The sequence below is a fragment of the Heptranchias perlo genome, unplaced genomic scaffold (assembly GCF_035084215.1).
Source record: "Heptranchias perlo isolate sHepPer1 unplaced genomic scaffold, sHepPer1.hap1 HAP1_SCAFFOLD_490, whole genome shotgun sequence".
Classification (NCBI taxonomy): Eukaryota; Metazoa; Chordata; class Chondrichthyes; order Hexanchiformes; family Hexanchidae; genus Heptranchias; species Heptranchias perlo.
Window position 1 is genome coordinate 129,933 of NW_027139506.1, and position 21,654 is coordinate 151,586.

At 54.2% G+C, this 21,654-nt stretch overlaps 1 protein-coding gene across 2 annotated transcripts; it reads right to left on the minus strand.

Moving 5' to 3' along the window:
* Positions 1-476: 476 nt before the first annotated feature.
* LOC137313925 (netrin-G1-like) lies at positions 477-20,152 on the minus strand. Of its 2 annotated transcripts, XM_067979647.1 has the most exons (6): positions 19,515-20,152; positions 16,340-16,512; positions 14,425-14,451; positions 4,135-4,302; positions 2,240-2,374; positions 477-897 (listed from the first exon to the last, which is right to left on the minus strand). In XM_067979647.1, exons 1-6 carry the CDS (start codon positions 20,144-20,146, stop codon positions 668-670), a joined length of 1,365 nt encoding a protein of 454 aa, XP_067835748.1. In that variant the 5' UTR covers positions 20,147-20,152; the 3' UTR covers positions 477-667. The 2 variants fall into 2 exon arrangements, with proteins under 2 accessions (XP_067835748.1, XP_067835747.1); XM_067979646.1 differs by lacking the exon at positions 4,135-4,302 and having other exon boundaries at positions 19,515-20,146.
* Positions 20,153-21,654: the final 1,502 nt, after the last annotated feature.

Here is a 21,654-nt window from a genome sequence, read left to right on the forward strand (position 1 = left end):
ATCCCTCGCAGTGAGTGAGTGAGGGAGGGAGAGGGAGGGAAGGAGTGAGGGAGGGAAAGAGTGAGGGAGGGAAAGAGTGAGGCAGTGAGGAGTGAATGAGAGTGCGAGGGAGTGAGTGTGAGTGGAATGAGTGAGGGGCGAGGGAGGGACCGACGAGGGAGGGAGTGAGTGAGAGGCGAGCGAGCGAGGGCTGCACCAGAGCGGGGAACGGCCTCCTCTGAGCTCCACAAATTTTCTGCCGTGTTTCCTACATTCCAACAGTGACGACACTTCAAAAGTACTTCATTGTCTGTAAAGCTCTTTGGGACGTCCTGAGGTGGTGAAAGGCGCTATATAAATGCAAGTCTTTCTTTCTTTCTTCTTTCCCAAAGCTGGCCATCCGAGGCCAGGCTGGCGATTGGAGAATGAATATTAGCAGCTGCCTCCCTCCCTCCCTCCCTCCCTCCGGCGGGGGGTCTGAAAGTACAGTCCCCACTGACTGCCCATTCCTTCAGGGCTCGGAGATACAGTCGGGCTCGGTGGGTGGGTGGGTGGGCTCAGGCCTGGGTTACAGTTTGCCTTTCCCGGGCCGGAGGGCGGGGACCGTGTTTAACGGGGACGCAGTAAACGCTGGATTCTCCTCCGCTCTTTGCACCTTCCCGTGAGCGTCCGTGGCGCTGGAAGCGGGTCAGAGCGCCGGGCGTCCGTTAGCGGTGGTGAGCAGCGCAGTGAGTGACAGCAGCACCCGGTGTAAGGTGGGGTCCCGGGGGGATTGGGAGACACACCCTCCTGCTTCCTTCCCACACTGGCCTTTCTCACACAGGAGCCCGGTGTAGGGAGCGGGACAGCGACACCTCCCATTGTCCTCGCACACTCCTCCGTTCTGACACCGCGTCAGCAAGTTATCGCACACGCCGGCTGCAAGAGGTCAGAGAAAAGAAACGTCAGGTCACTGAAAATCTCCTGACCTCAGAGATTGTTTGAACTGTCGCCGCTCCCAGTGTTTCACTTTTACAACAACAACTACTTGCATTTATATAGCGCCTTTAACGTAGTAAAACGGCCCAAGGTGCTTCACAGGAGCGTAAATCAGACAAAAATTAACACTGAACCACATAAGGAGATATTAGGATAGGAGACCAAAAGCTTGGTCAAAGAGGTAGATTTTAAGGAGGGTCTTAAAGGAGGAGAGAGAGGGGGAGAGGCGGAGAGGTTTGAGGGGAATTCCAGAGTTTCGGGTCCAGACAGCTGAAGGCACGGCCGCCAATGGTGGGGCGAAGGAAATGGGGGATGTGCAAGAGGCCAGAATTGGGGGAGCGCAGAGATCTCGGAGGGGTGTCGGGCTGAAGGAGGTTACAGAGATAGGGAGGGGCGAGGCAACGGAGGGATTTCAATGTGAGGATGTGAATCTTAAAATTGAGGTGTTGCTGGACCGGGAGCCAATGTAGGCCAGAGATCACAGGGGTGATGGGTGAACAGGACTAAATTGATGGTTAAATACTGAAGGAGAGACTGAGGGTTAAATTCTGTGTCAAATTATTGTGTCCAATTCTGGGCACCGCACTTTAGGAAAGATGTCAAGGCCTTGGAGAGGGTGCAGAGGAGATTTACCAGAATGGTACCAGGGATGAGGGACTTCAGTTATGTGGAGAGACTGGAGAAGCTGGGATTGTTCTCCTCAGAACAGAGAAGGTTAAGGGGAGATTTAATAGAGGGGTTAAAAATTATGAGGGGTTTTAATAGAGTAAATAAGGAGAAACTGTTTCCACTGGCAGGAGGGTCAATAACCAGAGGACACAGATTTAAGGTAATTGGCAAAATAACCAGAGGGGAGATGAGGTGAATGTTTTTACACAGTGAGTTGTTCTGATCTGGAAGCAGATTCAATAATAACTTTCAAAAGATAATTGAATAAATACTTGAAGGGGAAAAATTTGCAGGGCTATGGGGAAAGAGCAGGGGGAGTGAGACTAATAGGATCGCTCTTTCAAAGAGCCAGCACTGCCTCGATGGGCTGAATGGCCTCCTTGTGTGCTGTCTGATTCTATGAAATGCTCCTCACTGAACTCCAGTCCCTCCCTTTGCGAGGAGCTGTGCCACTAATTGTTTCTCAGGGTGATGGGGGAACCCAGGAGGGTTCCTTGTCTAAAAGCCTTTGTCTTTCCCCCCCTGGTATCTCTGCTATCGGATCCACTGCTGACCCTGACACACAGGAGCCAGGCGGAGTGAGGGAGGGTCTGGTGCTGGAACGGTTACTTACCTCGGCAGCCCCTGTGCCAGTAATATCCGGGCAGGCACTTGTCACACTTGGGCCCTGCTGTCCCCTCCTTACAGTCACAATATCCCGTCTCATTACAGCGATCATGGAGTGAGCCATAGGGGTGACACTGACAGTCTGCAGAAACAAGACAACACACACACTGCACATGGCTGTTCCCAATAAAACCCATCGACACAACCTCAGGGACACAAATGACTCGGGCCCAGGACAGGGGACGAGCCGACTCTGGGGGGAAACAAGTCTCCAACAGTTTACAAACAGCGTCAATCGTCCACACACTGATTGGACACGGCCCGTGTTCCACTCCTTGGGGCGACTGCACACAATTAACGCAGGTTAACAAGACCATAAAAAGCAAACCAAGCTCCGGGGTTCATTATTAGAGGGAGAGAATTCACAATCAGAGAGGTTATGTTAAACTTGTACAGAACCTTGGTTAGACCACACTTGGAGAACTGTGCACAGTTCTGGTCTCCATATTATAAAAAGGATAGAGAGACACTGGAGAGGGTGCAAAAATTCATCAGGGTGATACCAGAACTGAGAGGTTATAAATATCAGGAAAGATGGAACAGGCTGGGGCTCTTTTCTCAAGAAAAGAGAAGACTGAGGGGTGACCTGATAGAGGTCTTCAAAATTAAGACAGGGTTTGATAAGATAGACGGAGAGAAGATGTTTCCACTTGTGGGGGAGACCAAAACGAGAGGCTGTAAATATAAGACTGTCATTAATAAATCCAATAAGGAATTCAGGAGAAACTTCTCGATCCAGAGAGTGGTGAGAATGTGGAACTCACTGTAGTTGAGGCAAATAGCATAGTTGCATTTAAGGGGAAGCTGGATAAACACATGAGGGAGAAAGGAATAGAAGGATATGCTGATAGGATGAGATGAAGTAAGGTGGGAGGAGCCACGTGTGGAGCATAAACACCGGCACAGACCAGTTGGGCCGAATGGCCTGTTTCTGTGCTGTAACATTCTCTGTAATTCTATGTGTGGAGAATGGGAAGGAGATGAGGAAATGGAGAGAGAACATTGATGTTGGACAATGGGGGAGGGTAACATTGAGCAGAGGCGAGTGATGCTGCTACGATGAAGGATGTTCGTTTGCCGAGAGAACAAACAACATACAAATTCCAGAAAAACAATGGAGACAGGGAAGCAATGATTATATCGTCACAACACAGGGCTTTCAATTTACCTCAGGGCCAGGCCGCATCGCTAGGGAAAGGTCGGACCGGGTCTGATCTCCGGGGAAAGGTCGGACCGGGTCTGATCCCCGGGGAAAGGTCGGACCGGGTCTGATCTCTGGGGAAAGGTCGGACCGGGTCTGATCTCTGGGGAAAGGTCGGACCGGGTCTGATCTCCGGGGAAAGGTCGGACCGGGTCTGATCTCCGGGGAAAGGTCGGACCGGGTCTGATCCCCGGGGAAAGGTCGGACCGGGTCTGATCTCTGGGGAAAGGTCGGACCGGGTCTGATCTCTGGGGAAAGGTCGGACCGGGTCTGATCTCCGGGGAAAGGTCGGACCGGGTCTGATCTCCGGGGAAAGGTCGGACCGGGTCTGATCTCTGGGGAAAGGTCGGACCGGGTCTGATCTCTGGGGAAAGGTCGGACCGGGTCTGATCTCTGGGGAAAGGTCGGACCGGGTCTGATCTCTGGGGAAAGGTCGGACCGGGTCTGATCTCTGGGGAAAGGTCGGACCGGGTCTGATCTCTGGGGAAAGGTCGGACCGGGTCTGATCTCTGGGGAAAGGGGAGCTGATTCCTTTTGCTCAGCCCTATCGCAGGTTCCTTTTTGTTTCTTTATCTTGTTTTGGGCTGAAATCTGAAGGGTGAAGGAAGGAGGCGAGAGCGGAGATTGTAACAGGAACTGACCGAGGCAAACGTTGTGATGGTCCAGCTCTGCTGACGGGTTTCGGTGATAGCCCAGTCGGCACAACTGGCAGTGTCGGCCTCTCGTGTTGTGCTTACAGCTCACGCAAATGGTGGTGGTGAGCAGCTCGATGTAACTGCACCGGTTCGAGTGGCCGAAACATTCACAGTCTTGCAAGGAAAAGACAGAAAGTGTAGACGGGACGGAGACAGGACGTAGACGGGTCGCAAACTGCTAGCGGGTCACATGCTGCAGGAATGAGAGGCGGAGAGGAAATGTCTGGAATGGGAGGGAGGGGAGACACTGAGACTTTTAGCAGTGAGGGGAGAACATCAGACTCCTGGCTCGATACGGTCACATGGAATCAGGCAGATGGCGATGGATGGGAACGTTCCAGGGTTTATAGAGTCCGGTGGTGTGGCTCAGTGGGCGGCACTCTCACCGCGGAGTCAGAAGGTCATTGGGTCAAGCCCCACTCCAGAGACTTCAGCCCAAAATCCAGGCCAACACTCGGAGTGCTGTACTGTCGGAGGGTCAGTAATGAGGGAGTGCTGTACTGTCGGAGGGGCAGTAATGAGGGAGTGCTGTACTGTCGGAGGGGCAGTAATGAGGGAGTGCTGTACTGTCGGAGGGGCAGTAATGAGGGAGTGCTGTACTATTGGAGGGGCAGTAATGAGGGAGTGCTGTACTGTCGGAGGGTCAGTACTGAGGGAGTGCTGCACTGTCGGAGGGGCAGTAATGAGGGAGTGCTGTACTGTCGGAGGGGCAGTAATGAGGGAGTGCTGTACTGTCGGAGGGTCAGTGCTGAGGGAGTGCTGCACTGTCGGAGGGGCAGTAATGAGGGAGTGCTGTACTGTCGGAGGGGCAGTAATGAGGGAGTGCTGTACTGTCGGAGGGGCAGTAATGAGGGAGTGCTGTACTGTTGGAGGGGCAGTAATGAGGGAGTGCTGTACTGTCGGAGGGGCAGTAATGAGGGAGTGCTGTACTGTCGGAGGGGCAGTAATGAGGGAGTGCTGCACTGTCGGAGGGGCAGTAATGAGGGAGTGCTGTATTGTCGGAGGGGCAGTAATGAGGGAGTGCTGTATTGTCGGAGGTGCAGTAATGAGGGAGTGCTGCACTGTCGGAGGGGCAGTAATGAGGGAGTGCTGCACTGTCGGAGGGGCAGTAATGAGGGAGTGCTGCACTGTCGGAGGGGCAGTAATGAGGGAGTGCTGCATTGTCGGAGGGGCAGTAATGAGGGAGCGCTGCACTGAGGGAGTGCTGTACTGTCGGAGGGGCAGTAATGAAGGAGTGTTGTACTGTCGGAGGGGCAGTAATGAGGGAGTGCTGCACTGTCGGAGGGGCAGTAATGAGGGAGTGCTGCACTGTCGGAGGGGCAGTAATGAGGGAGCGCTGCACTGAGGGAGTGCTGTACTGTCGGAGGGGCAGTAATGAAGGAGTTTTGTACTGTCGGAGGGGCAGTAATGAGGGAGTGCTGTATTGTCGGAGGGGCAGTAATGAGGGAGTGCTGTCCTGTCGGAGGGGCAGTCATGAGGGAGTGCTGCACTGTCGGAGGGGCAGTAATGAGGGAGTGCTGTACTGTCGGAGGGGCAGTAATGAGGGAGTGCTGTACTGTCGGAGGGGCAGTAATGAGGGAGTGCTGCACTGTCGGAGGGGCAGTAATGAGGGAGTGCTGCGCTGTCGGAGGGGCAGTAATGAGGGAGTGCTGCATTGTCGGAAGTCCAGTCTTTCGAATGAAACATTAAACCGAGGCCCTGTCCACCCTCTCAGGTGGACGTAAAAGATCTCATGGCAGTATTTCGAAGAGCAAGGTAGTTCTCCCCGTTGTCCTGGCCAATATTTATCCCTCAACTCAACGTCACTAAAAATAAATTATCTGCTCTTTATTTATTGCTGTTTGTGGGATCTTGCTGTGCGCAAATTTTCTGCCGCGTTTCCTACATTACAACAGTGACCACACTTCAAAAGTACTTCTTTGGCTGTAAAGTACATTGGGATGTCTTGAGATTGTGAAAGGCGCTATATAAATGCAAGTCTTTCTTTCTTCATCTTTCTGCTGTAAGCCAGTAGCATTGTTTGAGAGCTCCTCCCTTACTTTGTGTTGGTAACCTCGAGTGATGAGATACTTGGCCGTGTCTGACCTTGCTTTGTGTTCGTGACCTCCAGTGATGAGATACTTGGCCGTGTCTGACCTTACTTCGTGTTCGTGACCCCCAGTGATGAGATACTTGGCCGTGTCTGACCTTGCTTTGTGTTAGTGACCTCCAGTGATGAGATACTTGGCCGTGTCTGACCTTGCTTTGTGTTAGTGACCCCGAGTGATGAGATACTTGGCCGTGTCTGACCTTGCTTTGTGTTAGTGACCTCCAGTGATGAGATACTTGGCCGTGTCTGACCTTGCTTTGTGTCAGTGACCTCTAGTGATGAGATACTTGGCCGTGTCTGACCTTGCTTTGTGTTAGTGACCTCCAGTGATGAGATACTTGGCCGTGTCTGACCTTGCTTTGTGTTAGTGACCCCGAGTGATGAGATACTTGGCCGTGTCTGACCTTGCTTTGGATGAGCTGCGTCAGGAGAAATCAGCAAAGATTAATCCCAGATGGAGAACAACGCGCGGTCTGAACAGAACATCTGTACTGTGCGCACAAACATATCGACTCGAGACTGCACGGGACAGTGAGTGGGTCCGAGAGACAAGCAACCAGACACTTCCATCAAAACCCAACAAATATTTCTGAAAATCGTCACAGATTTCAATCTGCTGGGGTCAGACAGATGTTGTAATGATTTCAATCTGCTGGGGTCAGACAGATGTTTGTAATGATTTCAATCTGCTGGGGTCAGACAGATGTTTGTAATGATTTTAATCTGCTGGGGTCAGACAGATGTTTGTAATGATTTCAATCTGCTGGGGTCAGACAGATGTTTGCAATGATTTCAATCTGCTGGGGTCAGACAGATGTTTGTAATGATTTCCTGCCAGAAGTTACTTTTCAGCTGATAGATTTTTTTTAAAGATGATGTCAGCAGTGAAACCTCACTATCCACAGGATATTGGAACAGGAGGAGGCCATTCAGCCCCTCGAGCCTGTTACACAGGAACAGGAGGAGGCCATTCAGCCCCTTGAGCCTGTTACACAGGAACAGAGGAGGCCATTCAGTCCCTCGAGCCTGTTGCACAGGAACAGGAGGAGGCCATTCAGCCCCTCGAGCCTGTTACACAGGAACAGGAGGAGGCCATTCAGCCCCTCGAGCCTGTTACACAGGAACAGGAGGAGGCCATTCAGCCCCTCGAGCCTGTTACACAGGAACAGAGGAGGCCATTCAGCCCCTTGAGCCTGTTACACAGGAACAGGAGGAGGCCATTTAGCCCCTCCAGTCTATTACACAGGAACAGGAGGAGGCCATTCAGCCCCTCGAGCCTGTTGCACAGGAACAGGAGGAGGCCATTCAGCCCCTCGAGCCTGTTACACAGGAACAGGAGGAGGCCTTTCAACCCCTCGAGCCTGTTCTGCTGTTCATATAAGATCATGGCTGATCTGTACCTCAACTCCATTCACCCTCCTTTGCTCCATATCCCTCAATACCCTCACCCAACAAAAATCTATCGATCTCAGACTTGAAAGCTCCAATTGACTCCCAGCATCCACAGCCTTTTGGGGGAGAGAGTTCCAGATTTCCACTCCCCTTTGTGTGAAGAAATGCTTCCTGACATCACCCCTGAACGGCCGAGCTCTAATTTTAAGATTATTCCCCCTTGTTCTGGACTCTCCCACCAGAGGAAATAGTTTCTCTTTATCTGCCCTATCAAATCGTTGAATCATTTTAAACACCTTGATCTGATCACCCCTCAATCTTCTAAACTCGAGGGAATACAAGCCTGGTTTATGTAACCTGTCCTCTTAATTTAACCCTTTTAGCCCCGGTATCATTCTGGTGAATCTGCGCTGCACCCCCTCCAGGGCCAATATATCTTGTCCACATTGAACTCCATCTGCCTCAGTTTTGCCCACTCACTCAGTCTGTCCATGTCCCTTTGTAACTTCCTGCTCCCATCCCCACGACTGACTGTGTCTCCGAACTGAGTCTCACAAACTTCAATAAAAACAAATTCCTTCTTGCAGGGGTCAAGTTGCTCAGTTAAAAATATATTTTTTACATAAGGTTATATCTCATGGGATCCAAGGTGAGGTAGCCAATTGGATACCAAATTGGCTTGACGACAGAAGACAGAGGGTGGTTGTAGAGGGTTGTTTTTCAAACTGGAGGCCTGTGTCCAGCGGTGTACCTCAGGGATCGGTGCTGGGTCCGCTGTTATTTGTTATTTATATTAATGATTTGGATGAGAATTTAGGAGGCATGTTTAGTAAGTTTGCAAATGACACCAAGATTATTGGCATTGTGGACAGTGAAGAAGGTTATCTAGGATTGCAACAGGACCTTAATAAATTGGGCCAGTGGGCCGATGAATGGCAGATGGAGCTTAATTTAGATAAATGTGAGGTGATGCATTTTGGTAGATCGAATCGGGCCAGGACCTACTCCGTTAATGGTAGGGCGTTGGGGAGAGTTATAGAACAAAGAGATCTAGGAGTACAGGTTCATAGCTCCTTGAAAGTGGAGTCACAGGTGGATAGGGTGGTGAAGAAGGCATTCGGCATGCTTGGTTTCATTGGTCAGAACATTGAATACAGGAGTTGGGATGTCTTGTTGAAGTTGTACAGGACATTGGTAAGGCCACACTTGGAATACTGTGTACAGTTCTGGTCACTCAATTACAGAAAGGATATTATTAAACTAGAAAGAGTGCAGAAAAGATTTACTAGGATGCTACCGGGACTTGATGGTTTGACTTATAGGGAGAGGTTAGATGGACTGGGACTTTTTTCCCTGGAGAGTAGGAGGTTAAGGGGTGATCTTATAGAAGTCTATAAAATAATGAGGGGCATAGATAAGGTCGATAGTCAAAATCTTTTCCCAAAGGTAGGGGAGTCTATAACGAGGGGGCATAGATTTAAGGTGAGAGGGGAGAGATACAAAAGGGTCCAGAGGGGCAATTTTTTCACTCAAAGGGTGGTGAGTGTCTGGAACGAGCAGCCAGAGGCAGCAGTAGAGGCGGGTACAATTTTGTCATTTAAAAAGCATTTGGACAGTTACATGGGTAAGATGGGTATAGAGGGATATGGGCCAAGTGCAGGCAACTGGGACTAGCTTAGTGGTATAAACTGGGCGACATGGACATGTTGGGCCGAAGGGCCTGTTTCCATGTTGTAACTTCTATGATCCTATGATTCTATGATTCTATTCAATCTGAACAAACGGTCACAGTTTCTGACCCTCGCCCACAGATAATAACAACAACCTGCATTTATATAGCGCCTTTAACGTAGTAAAACGTCCCCAGGCCCTTCACAGGAGCGATTATCAAACAGAATTTAACACCGAGCCACATCACGAGATATTCGGACAGGTGACCAAAAGTTTCATCAAAGAGGTGGGTTTTGATGAACATTTTAAAGGAGGAGAGAGAGGGGGAAGAGGTGGAGAGGTTTATGGAGGGAATTCCAGAGCTCAGGGCCTCGGCAGCTGAAGGCACGGCCGCCAATGGCGGAGCAAAGGAAATCGGGGATGGACAAGAGGCCAGAATTGGAGGAGCGCAGAGATCTCGGAGGGGTGCAGAGCTGGAGGAGGTTACAGAGATAGGGAGGGGTGTAGGGCTGGAGGAGGTTACAGAGATAGGGAGGGGTGTCGGGCTGGAGGAGGTTACAGAGATAGGGAGGGGTGTCGGGCTGGAGGGGGTTACAGAGATAGGGAAGGGTGTAGGACTGGAGGAAGTTACAGAGATAGGGGGGGGTGTAGGGCTGGAGGAGGTTACAGAGATAGGGAGGGGTGTAGGACTGGAGGAAGTTACAGAGATAGGGAGGGGTGTAGGACTGGAGGAAGTTACAGAGATCAGGAGGGGTGTAGGGCTGGAGGAGGTTACAGAGATAGGGAGGGGTGTCGGGCTGGAGGGGGTTACAGAGATAGGGAGGGGTGTAGGACTGGAGGAAGTTACAGAGATAGGGAGGGGTGAGGGGCTGCAGGAAGTTACAGAGATAGGGAGGGGTGAGGGGCTGGAGGAGGTTACAGAGATAGGGAGGGGTGTAGGGCTGGAGGGGGTAACAGAGATAGGGAGGGGTGTAGGGCTGGAGGAGGTTACAGAGATAGGGAGGGGTGAGGGGCTGGAGGAGGTTACAGAGATAGGGAGGGGTGTAGGGCTGGAGGGGGTAACAGAGATAGGGAGGGGTGTAGGGCTGGAGGAGGTTACAGAGATAGGGAGGGGCGAGGGGCTGGAGGAGGTTACAGAGATAGGGCGGGGTGAGGGGCTGGAGGAGGTTACAGAGATAGGGTGGTGTGTAGGGCTGGGGGAGGTTACAGAGAGCGGGAGGGGTGTAGGGCTGGAGGAGGTTACAGAGATTGGGAGGGGTGAGGGGCTGGAGGGGGTTACAGAGATGGGGAGGGGCTGGAGGGGGTTACAGAGATAGGGAGGGGCGAGGGGCTGGAGGAGGTTACAGAGATAGGGAGGGGTGTCGGGCTGGAGGAGGTTACAGAGATTGGGAGGGGCGAGGGGCTGGAGGGGGTTACAGAGATAGGGAGGGGTGTGGGGCTGGAGGGGGTTACAGAGATAGGGAGGGGCGAGGGGCTGGAGGAGGTTACAGAGATAGGGAGGGGCGAGGCCAGGGAGGGATTTGAAGGTGAGGATGAGAATTTTAATTGCGAGGCGTTGCTGGACCGGGAGCCAATGTCGGTTCAATCAATCGCTTCTCCGGGTCGAATCACTGCCCGGGTTGGAGCTCGAAGCCGAGCGAACGATAATTAGCTGGAATCTGGTCTGTGGAGCCGATGATTTAATGGGGGGAGGCCGGTGACAGGCTGTTATTATGGGATTTCAGTAATTCGAGTAGGTTGAGTGTTTGAAAGACAAACTGTGCAATCCAGTATCTGACTGAGTCTCCCTGTTATTATTCAGCGAGACTGAATCCAGTAACAACCACCTTCAGTCATTAAGGACAAAATAGATAATCATTGAAGACATTAGAACGAGTTTATCTTTCGTTAAGTTTGTGCCAGTGATGAAGGTTTTGATGGTCTGTTTTTTCATGTTGGTTCTGGCTGTACCTGGGCAGGAAAGGGGCAGGTTCGGGTCCAAAGTGTAACGTTTCATAGAACTCCAGGGTGTCCCAGTCCCAGTCCCAGTCCCAGCATCGCACATGTTCCTGTCCAGTATCGGACTGTGATACGGACACTCTGTCCCGGTCAGTACGGGGAGTTATGGACACTCTGTCCCGGTCAGTACGGGGAGTTATGGACACTCTGTCCCGGTCAGTACGGGGAGTTATGGACACTCTGTCCCGGTCAGTACGGGGAGTTATGGACACTCTGTCCCGGTCAGTACGGGGAGTTATGGACACTCTGTCCCGGTCAGTACGGGGAGTTATGGACACTCTGTCCCGGTCAGTACGGGGAGTTATGGACACTCTGTCCCGGTCAGTACGGGGAGTTATGGACACTCTGTCCCGGTCAGTACGGGGAGTTATGGACACTCTGTCCCGGTCAGTACGGGGAGTTATGGACACTCTGTCCCGGTCAGTACGGGGAGTTATGGACACTCTGTCCCGGTCAGTACGGGGAGTTATGGACACTCTGTCCCGGTCAGTACGGGGAGTTATGGACACTCTGTCCCGGTCAGTACGGGGAGTTATGGACACTCTGCTCCCGGTCAGTACGGGGAGTTATGGACACTCTGCTCCCGGTCAGTACGGGGAGTTATGGACACTCTGCTCCCGGTCAGTACGGGGAGTTATGGACACTCTCTCCCGGTCAGTACGGGGAGTTATGGACACTCTGCTCCCGGTCAGTACGGGGAGTTATGGACACTCTGCTCCCGGTCAGTACGGGGAGTTATGGACACTCTGCTCCCGGTCAGTACGGGGAGTTATGGACACTCTGCTCCCGGTCAGTACGGGGAGTTATGGACACTCTGCTCCCGGTCAGTACGGGGAGTTATGGACACTCTGTCCCCGTCATTTCGGGGAGTTATGGACATTCTGTCCCGGTCAGTACGGGGAGTTATGGACACACTGCTCCCGGTCAGTATCAGTAGTTATGGACACTCTGACCCGGTCAGTACGGGGAGTTATGGACACTCTGCTCCCGGTCAGTACGGGGAGTTATGGACACTCTGCTCCCGGTCAGTACGGGGAGTTATGGACACTCTGTCCCCGTCATTTCGGGGAGTTATGGACATTCTGTCCCGGTCAGTACGGGGAGTTATGGACACACTGCTCCCGGTCAGTATCAGTAGTTATGGACACTCTGACCCGGTCAGTACGGGGAGTTATGGACACTCTGCTCCCGGTCAGTACGGGGAGTTATGGACACTCTGCTCCCGGTCAGTACGGGGAGTTATGGACACTCTCTCCCGGTCAGTACGGGGAGTTATGGACACTCTGCTCCCGGTCAGTACGGGGAGTTATGCACACTCTGCTCCCGGTCAGTACGGGGAGTTATGGACACTCTGCTCCCGGTCAGTACGGGGAGTTATGGACACTCTGCTCCCGGTCAGTACGGGGAGTTATGGACACTCTGTCCCGGTCAGTACGGGGAGTTATGGACACTCTGCTCCCGGTCAGTATCAGTAGTTATGGACACTCTGACCCGGTCAGTACGGGGAGTTATGGACACTCTGTCCCGGTCAGTACGGGGAGTTATGGACACTCTGTCCCGGTCAGTACGGGGAGTTATGGACACTCTGCTCCCGGTCAGTACGGGGAGTTATGGACACTCTGCTCCCGGTCAGTACGGGGAGTTATGGACACTCTGCTCCCGGTCAGTACGGGGAGTTATGGACACTCTGTCCCGGTCAGTACGGGGAGTTATGGACACTCTGTCCCGGTCAGTACGGGGAGTTATGGACACTCTGCTCCCGGTCAGTACGGGGAGTTATGGACACTCTGCTCCCGGTCAGTACGGGGAGTTATGGACACTCTGCTCCCGGTCAGTACGGAGAGTTATGGACACTCTGCTCCCGGTCAGTACGGGGAGTTATGGACACTCTGCTCCCGGTCAGTACGGGGAGTTATGGACACTCTGCTCCCGGTCAGTACGGAGAGTTATGGACACTCTGCTCCCGGTCAGTACGGGGAGTTATGGACACTCTGTCCCCGGTCAGTACGGGGAGTTATGGACACTCTGTCCCCGGTCAGTACGGGGAGTTATGGACACTCTGCTCCCGGTCAGTACGGGGAGTTATGGACACTCTGTCCCCGGTCAGTACGGGGAGTTATGGACACTCTGCTCCCGGTCAGTACGGGGAGTTATGGACACTCTGCTCCCGGTCAGTACGGGGAGTTATGGACACTCTGCTCCCGGTCAGTACGGGGAGTTATGGACACTCTGCTCCCGGTCAGTACGGGGAGTTATGGACACTCTGCTCCCGGTCAGTACGGGGAGTTATGGACACTCTGCTCCCGGTCAGTACGGGGAGTTATGGACACTCTGCTCCCGGTCAGTACGGGGAGTTATGGACACTCTGCTCCCGGTCAGTATGGGTGCTGATTTGGGTGCTCAATGTAGCCGATGGTTTGGAATGAGATGGACAGCATGCGAAGGGTTAAATAAACGGGAACGAGTTCATGCAAAATACGGGAAACGAAGGTGAAGAGATTGAGGCCGAGAGACACTCGTCCAGTTCCCATTTCTGTATCTGGGAGAACGGGATTACAACAGGTCCCGATTGATCTCGGTATCAGGAACCAGACAGCTTTCCACAAATACACTCAGTCCCTGTTCACACCTGCACCTGTTCCACACTCACTCCCTGTTCACACCTACACCTGTTCCACACTCAGTCCCTGTTCACACCCACACCTGTTCCACACTCAGTCCCTGTTCACCCTACACCTGTTCCACACTCACTCCCTGTTCACACCTGCACCTGTTCCACACTCAGTCCCTGTTCACACCCACACCTGTTCCACACTCAGTCCCTGTTCACACCTACACCTGTTCCACACTCAGTCCCTGTTCACCTACACCTGTTCCACACTCAGTCCCTGTTCACACCTACACCTGTTCCACACTCAGTCCCTGTTCACACCGACACCTGTTCCACACTCACTCCCTGTTCACACCTACACCTGTTCCACGGTCAGTGAGACACGAGGGGGGGGTCGAGGGGAAGGTTCGCTCCAGATACAGAAATGGGCTCTGGGTCAGCAGGTCACAGGTCAGAGAGCGTAGGTCCTACTTACGGTCACTGGTGACGGTGTTCGGGAGGCCTGGAGAGGGAAACGGAAACAAAAATCAGGGCCTGAGTTCAGGTGTTTGTGTCGAACACGGATTATAAAGTATTTTAGTGGAACAATGTGTGAGAACGCAACGTAAACACATGACAGTGAAAGGAGATTTCTTCAGAGTGAAGGGAGGGGGAGGGGGGTGAGGAGGGGGAGGGGGAGGGAGAGGAGGGAGGACGGGGCGAGATGGGGGGGAGTGGAGTGGAGGGGGGAGAGCAGGGAGGAGGGGGAGAGGAGGTGGTTTGGACGGGGGAGGGGGATGGGGAAAGGGGAGGGGGAGGGGAGCATTTGGGGAGGGGGAGAAGCATTGGGGGAGTGGAGGGGGAGCGGAATGGAGGGAGAGTGATGGAGGAGGGCAAGGAGAAGGGTTGGGGGGAGGAGGGAGGGGTTGGGGAGGGGGAGGGGTTGGGGAGGGGGAGAGGGAGGGGTTGGGGAGGGGGAGGGGTTGAGGGTTGGGGATAATACAGGAGGTGGTAATTCCAGAGTGAGCCCCACCTTGAGGGAATGGAGGCTTCGCCTGAGGAGGGTCAGACAGCTCCGCCCCTCCCCATCCGGACAGTGACAACCAGTGGCCAACATCCGGCCCCCGGGGTCACGGGGTCAGGGGACTCAATCTCCCAGAGTGCAGCAGGGCCCGGGCTCTCGATGGGGCCTTTTCTCCGCCGCGCTGCATTGTGGGAAGGCAGGGCCGCCATCGCCGCCTCCGTTCAACCGGCTCCTGGAATCAGGGAATCGACAGAAAAAGGGGCCACGGGGAAATTCACACCCCGGGGATCGACCATCACCCCCCTCCGGAACCCCTTCTCCCCCCTCCGGAACCCCTTCTCCCCCTCCTGAACCCCTTCTCCCCCCCTCCTGAACCCCTTCTCCCCCCTCCGGAACCTCGTCTCCCCCCTCCTGAACCCCTTCTCCCCCCTCCTGAACCCCTTCTCCCCCCTCCGGAACCGCTTCTCCCCCCTCCTGAACCCCTTCTCCCCCTCCTGAACCCCTTCTCCCCCCTCCGGAACCGCTTCTCCCCCTCCTGAACCCCTTCTCCCCCCTCCTGAACCCCTTCTCCCCCCTCCGGAACCCCTTCTCCCCCCTCCTGAACCCCTTCTGCCCACTCCTGAACCCCCTTCTCCCCACTCCTGAACCCCTTCTCCCCCCTCCTGAACCGCTTCTCCCTCCTCCTGAACCCCTTCTCCCCCCTCCGGAACCCCTTCTCCCCCCTCCGGAACCTCTTCTCCCCCCTCCGGAACCCCTTCTCCCCCCTCTTGAACCCCTTCTCCCCCTCCTGAACCCCTTCTCCCCCCTCCTGACCCCCTTCTCCCCCCTCCTGAACCCTCTTCTCCCCACTCCTGAACCCCTTCTCCCCCCTCCGGAACCCCTTCTCCCCCCTCCGGAACCTCTTCTCCCCCCTCTTGAACCCCTTCTCCCCCCTCCGGAACCTCTTCTCCCCCCTCTTGAACCCCTTCTCCCCCCTCCGGAACCCCTTCTCCCCCTCCTGAACCCCTTCTCCCCCCCTCCTGACCCCCTTCTCCCCCCTCCTGACCCCCTTCTCCCCCCTCCTGAACCCCTTCTCCCCCCTCCTGAACCCCTTCTCCCCCCTCCTGACCCCCTTCTCCCCCCTCCTGAACCCTTCTCCCCCCTCCTGACCCCCTTCCCCTCCCCCTCGTGGTCCCCTCCCCCTGGAGTCAGTCCTTATTCCTGTTCTCTGTCTCTGTCCAATCTCCCGCTCTGAGTCTCTGTTTACACATTAATTCATTCACAAACATCCATTTGCTTCTATTTTGGAATCGGTGCATTGCCGGGAGTTGGAATTAGAATGAAATCTGAACCGAAACCCAAGGTGCCGCCGGTATCAGGCAGGGCCGGAGAAGCCCTCGTTACTCACAGATATTGGCCGTCCCTTTGGGGATCGGGAGGTACGAGCCGGCTCTCCACGGCCGGCCTTGAAAGCCTTTCTTGCATCTCCCGCAGTCCGGCCCCGTCGTGTTGTGCTCACACTCGCAACTCAGCTTCCCCTTCTCCAGGACACAGTTGTTGGCGTGAAGATTGCACTTACACCTGGCAAAAAAACAAGGGGACAAGCTGGTTTAAAATGACCCCGAGCAGCTCCGTTACACACCGGACTCTCTGCTCCGGGGCTCAGCTCTCCCTTTACCAGCTTAGGTTCCTGGTGTCTCCATCACAGGAAGGTCCTGGATCCCAGTTAAAGGTCATTGCAGAATTTTAAACTGATGCAAACCCCTTCCTGCAGAACATGGGCAGCCTGTGATCCCCTCACACAGTCTCCCCTTTCCCCAAACTGGACCCAGTGACAAGATCTCAGGCCCGAACTGCACAGGACGACAAGCCCAGTACAGAGCGATTCCCAGCACGGGGCGATTCCCAGCACAGGACAATTCCCAGCATATCAATTCCCAGCACGGGGCAATTCCCACTCATGGGCAATTCCCACTCATGGGCAATTCCCACTGACTGGAGCAGCAGAGACCAGGAACATGGGTCAACCCTAAAAAGAGAAAGAACTCCCATTTCCACAGCGCCTTTCACCACCTCAGGACGTCCCAAAGTGCTTTACAGCCAATGAAGTAAATTTGAAATGTAGTCACTGTTGTAATGTGGGGAACACAGCAGCCAATTTACGCACAGCAAGATCCCACAAACAGCAATGAGATATTGAGATCTCGCCTCTGAGACAGAAGGTCATAAGTTCAAGCCCCGCTCCAGAGACTTGAGCAAATAATCCAGGCCGGCACTCCCCGGTGTCAGTACTGAGGGAGTGCTGCACTGTCGGAGGGTCAGTACTGAGGGAGTGCTGCACTGTCGGAGGGTCAGTACTGAGGGAGTGCTGCACTGTCGGAGGGTCAGTACTGAGGGAGTGCTGCACTGTCGGAGGGTCAGTACTGAGGGAGTGCTGCACTGTCGGAGGGTCAGTACTGAGGGAGTGCTGCACTGTCGGAGGGTCAGTACTGAGGGAGTGCTGCACTGTCGGAGGGTCAGTACTGAGGGAGTGCTGCACTGTCGGAGGGTCAGTACTGAGGGAGAGCTGCACTGTCGGAGGGGCAGTACTGAGGATGTGCTGCACTGTCGGAGGGTCAGTACTGAGGGAGTGCCGCACTGTCGGAGGGTCAGTATTGAGGGAGTGCCGCACTGTCGGAGGGTCAGTACTGAGGGAGTGCTGCACTGTCGGATGGTCAGTACTGAGGGAGTGCTGCACTGTCGGAGGGTCAGTACTGAGGGAGTGCTACACTGTCAGAGGGTCAGTACTGAGGGAGTGCTGCACTGTCGGAGGGTCAGTACTGAGGGAGTGCTGCACTGTCGGAGGGTCAGTACTGAGGGAGTGCTGCACTGTCGGAGGGTCAGTACTGAGGGAGTGCTGCACTGTCGGAGGGTCAGTACTGAGGGAGTGCTGCACTGTCGGAGGGTCAGTACTGAGGGAGTGCTGCACTGTCGGAGGGTCAGTACTGAGGGAGTGCTGCACTATTGGTGTTGGTGTCTTTTGAATGAGACTTTAAACCGAGGCCCTGTCTGCCCTCTCAGGTGGCCGTAAAAGATCCCACAGCCATTATTTCAAAGAAGAGCGGGGGAGTTCTCCCCGGTGTCCTGACCAATGTTTATCCACCAACCAACATCATAAAACAGATTCTTTGGTCATTATCACATTGAAGAGGGTTTAGTTGCTGTGATGGGAGTTTACAGTTTCTGGGGAAGGTCGGTCTGGGATCACCTCCTTGTGAAATATATTTTTTAATGTTCTAAAGGACACAATCGCATCGCTGACATTAACAGTGAGTGTGATGAAGATTTCCCTTTAGTAAATACGATGTGGAAAGGCCCAGTGTGTTGTGAGGGTTTCTGTGTTGTAAAGTGTGAGATCGCTGGTCTCGGGGATTCTGTGCTAACAGCATCGGGCCGCCGTTTAACTCACTGGGAAGGTGAAGCTTCAAAATCTGCAGATTGGTCCTCACACATTCAGCACATTTGCTGTTCTCGGCACTTTTTGCTGAACTAAGCAGAAACCCAGACAGTTCCTTGGAGGCAAATTAACCTCAGCGTAAACATTTTCCTGTTCCTGTTCTCGAATTAGTGTCTGAAGATTCTCCTGGACTAAAAGCTCGAGTGAGTCTCCCAGATGCTGAGTGTAGAATTTCTCATCTACAGGCTGCCCCCCGGTGACATCATCTGAAAACACAACGTCAGGTTCCACATGTACACTGACGACACCCAGCTCTACCTCACCCCCACCTCTCTCGACCCCTCCACTCTCTCTGATTTGTCACGCTGCTTTTCCAACAGCCAGTACTGGAGGAGCACAAATTTCCTCCAATCAAATATTGGGAAGACCGAAGCCATTGTCTTCAGTCCCCACCTCAAACTCCGTTCCCCAGACACCGACTCCATCCCTCTCCCCGGCCACAGTCTGAGGCTAACTCTGCTGCCCGTATCCTAACTCACACCAAGTCCCGTTCTCCCATCACCCCCGTGCTCACTGACCTACATTGGCAACGCCTCGATTTTAAAATTCTCATCCTTGTTTTCAAATCCCTCCATGGCCTCGCCCCTCCCTATCTCTGTAACCTCCTCCAGCCCTACAACCCTCCGAGATCTCTCCAATTCTGGCCTCTTGCACATCCCCAAATTTAATCGCTCCACGATTGGCGGCCGTGCCTTCAGCTGCCTGGGAGCTAAGCTCTGGAATTCCCTCCCTAAACCTCTCCCCCTCTCCCCCTCTCTCTCCTCCTTTGAGACGCTCCTTAAAACCTACCTCTTCGAACAAGCTTTTAGTCTCCTGTCCCAATATCTCCTTTTGTGGCTCGGTATCAAATTTTTGTTTGATAATCGCTCCTGTGAAGCACCTTGGGACGTTTTACTCTGTTAAAGGGGCTATATAATTGCAAGTTGTTGTTGTTGATAGAGTTCCCTCCAGATGTTGGCCCTGATAGACCGTCCCCCAGATGTTTGCCCTGATAGGCCGTCCCCCAGATGTTTGCCCTGATACAGCGCCCCCTGGATGTGAAGTGTGGGATCAGTGACCCTGAGCAGAGGTGACGAGGAGCTCTCACCGTCCGTGAATCTCCACGTTGGAGATGGCGTAGAAGTATTTGGAGAGGTTGAGCTGGTCGACGCTGGTGGCCCCGGTGGCCGGCCGGAGCAGCCTGACCCGCAGGTCGGTCAGGGTGAAGAAGTCCCTCAGGTCCTTGGTGGTGTCCAGCTGGCCGTAGAGCGAGGCCATGTTGCGGAGAAGGGGCCCCCCGAACAGGGCGAACCGCTCGCTGATCTCGAAGCGGACCGTCTTGTCCACCTTCCACACGTAGCCCCTGGAGTCCTCCTCCGTGCAGATGATGTCCAGCACCGAGGCTGGGCTCAGATCCCGGACCGTTCTCCGCTCCATCCCGAAGGAGTTGAGGCAGTCGGCAGCGTAGAACTGGTAGGGCTGCCACGTCCGGCCGTGGTCCAGAGATTTCTCCAGGACCATCTGCTCCGGCCGGCCCGACTCGAAGGTGATGACGATATCCTCGGTCAGCTCGATGGTCTTGCCCCAGGACAGGGTGATATTGACCAGGAGGGGCTCGGGGAAACTCCTCCAGGAGACGCTTTGCCAAAAGGTGTTTGGGATCCGGCCCTCGTGATCCAGCATCAGCTCGGGGGGGTGTGCGAGCTCGGGCGTGCGAGCGTCACACTCGTTGTTGCACATGTAGGGGTTCTCCTGGAAATGGGCACAGAGCAACACGGGTTTGATACAGAGTTAGGCCCCATCTACACTGTCCCATCAAACACTCCCAGGGCAGGTACAGCACGGGTTAGAGACAGAGTAAAGCTCCCTCTACACTGTCCCACATCAAACACTCCCAGGGCAGGTACAGCACGGGTTAGATACAGAGTAAAGCTCCCTCTACACTGTCCCATCAAACACTCCCAGGGCAGGTACAGCACGGGTTAGATACAGAGTAAAGCTCCCTCTACACTGTCCCATCAAACACTCCCAGGGCAGGTAAAGCACGGGTTAGATACAGAGTAAAGCTCCCTCTACACTGTCCCATCAAACACTCCCAGGGCAGGTACAGCACGGGTTAGATACAGAGTAAAGCTCCCTCTACACTGTCCCACATCAAACACTCCCTGGGCAGGTGCAGCACGGATTAGATACAGAGTAAAGCTCCCTCGACACTGTCTTGAAATCCAGGAATATCGATCCACTCTAATTTTCTCAGGGATAAGTTTTGATTAAACTGTACGCGCTCCATCTCACTGCACTCTGTGCTGGACGGTTAGACAGCTGGTTAATTATATCGCTGTAGTGTCGAGGAATGATTCTCGCTCTGTCTAACTAAAAATAGCTTCACACCACTAAAATATTTAGAGACCTGAATTGTAAAACTACACAGGAATTGGAAACACAACTGTAAGATCCCACCTTATCCTCACTGGGGGAGATTCCCCGTCACTGGGGGAGATTCCCCGTCACTGGGGGAGACTCCCCGTCACCGGGGGAGATTCCCCGTCACCGGGGGTGATTCCCCGTCACCGGGGGTGATTCCCTGTCACCGGGGGAGATTCCCCGTCACTGGGAGTGATTCCCCGTCACTGGGAGTGATTCCCCGTCACTGGGAGTGATTTCCTGTCACCGGGAGTGATTCCCCGTCACCGGGGGTGATTCCCCGTCACTGGGATTGATTTCCTGTCACCGGGGGTGATTCCCCGTCACTGGGAGTGATTCCCCGTCACTGGGAGTGATTCCCCGTCACTGGGATTGATTTCCTGTCACTGGGGGTGATTCCCCGTCACTGGGAGTGATTCCCCGTCACTGGGAGTGATTCCCCGTCACTGGGGGTGATTCCCCGTCACTGGGAGTGATTCCCCGTCACTGGGAGTGATTCCCCGTCACTGGGGGTGATTCCCCGTCACTGGGAGTGATTCCCCGTCACTGGGGGTGATTCCCCGTCACTGGGAGTGATTCCCCGTCACTGGGGGTGATTCCCCGTCTCTGGGGGTGATTCCCCGTCACTGGGGGTGATTCCCCGTCACTGGGGGTGATTCCCCGTCACTGGGAGTGATTCCCCGTCACTGGGGGTGATTCCCCGTCACTGGGAGTGATTCCCCGTCACTGGGGGTGATTCCCCGTCTCTGGGGGTGATTCCCCGTCACTGGGAGTGATTCCCCGTCACTGGGGGTGATTCCCCGTCTCTGGGGGTGATTCCCTGT

Coding starts and splice junctions, on each gene's coding strand:
- LOC137313925 (XM_067979647.1), bottom strand. CDS start 20,146: ATGTGCAACAACGAGTGTGACGCTCGCACGCCCGAGCTCGCACACCCC. Junction 14,452..16,339: donor CAAAGGGACGGCCAATATCT/GTGAGTAACGAG, acceptor TTCCCTCTCCAG/GCCTCCCGAACACCGTCACC. Junction 2,375..4,134: donor CCATCACAACGTTTGCCTCG/GTCAGTTCCTGT, acceptor TTGTTTCTGCAG/ACTGTCAGTGTCACCCCTAT.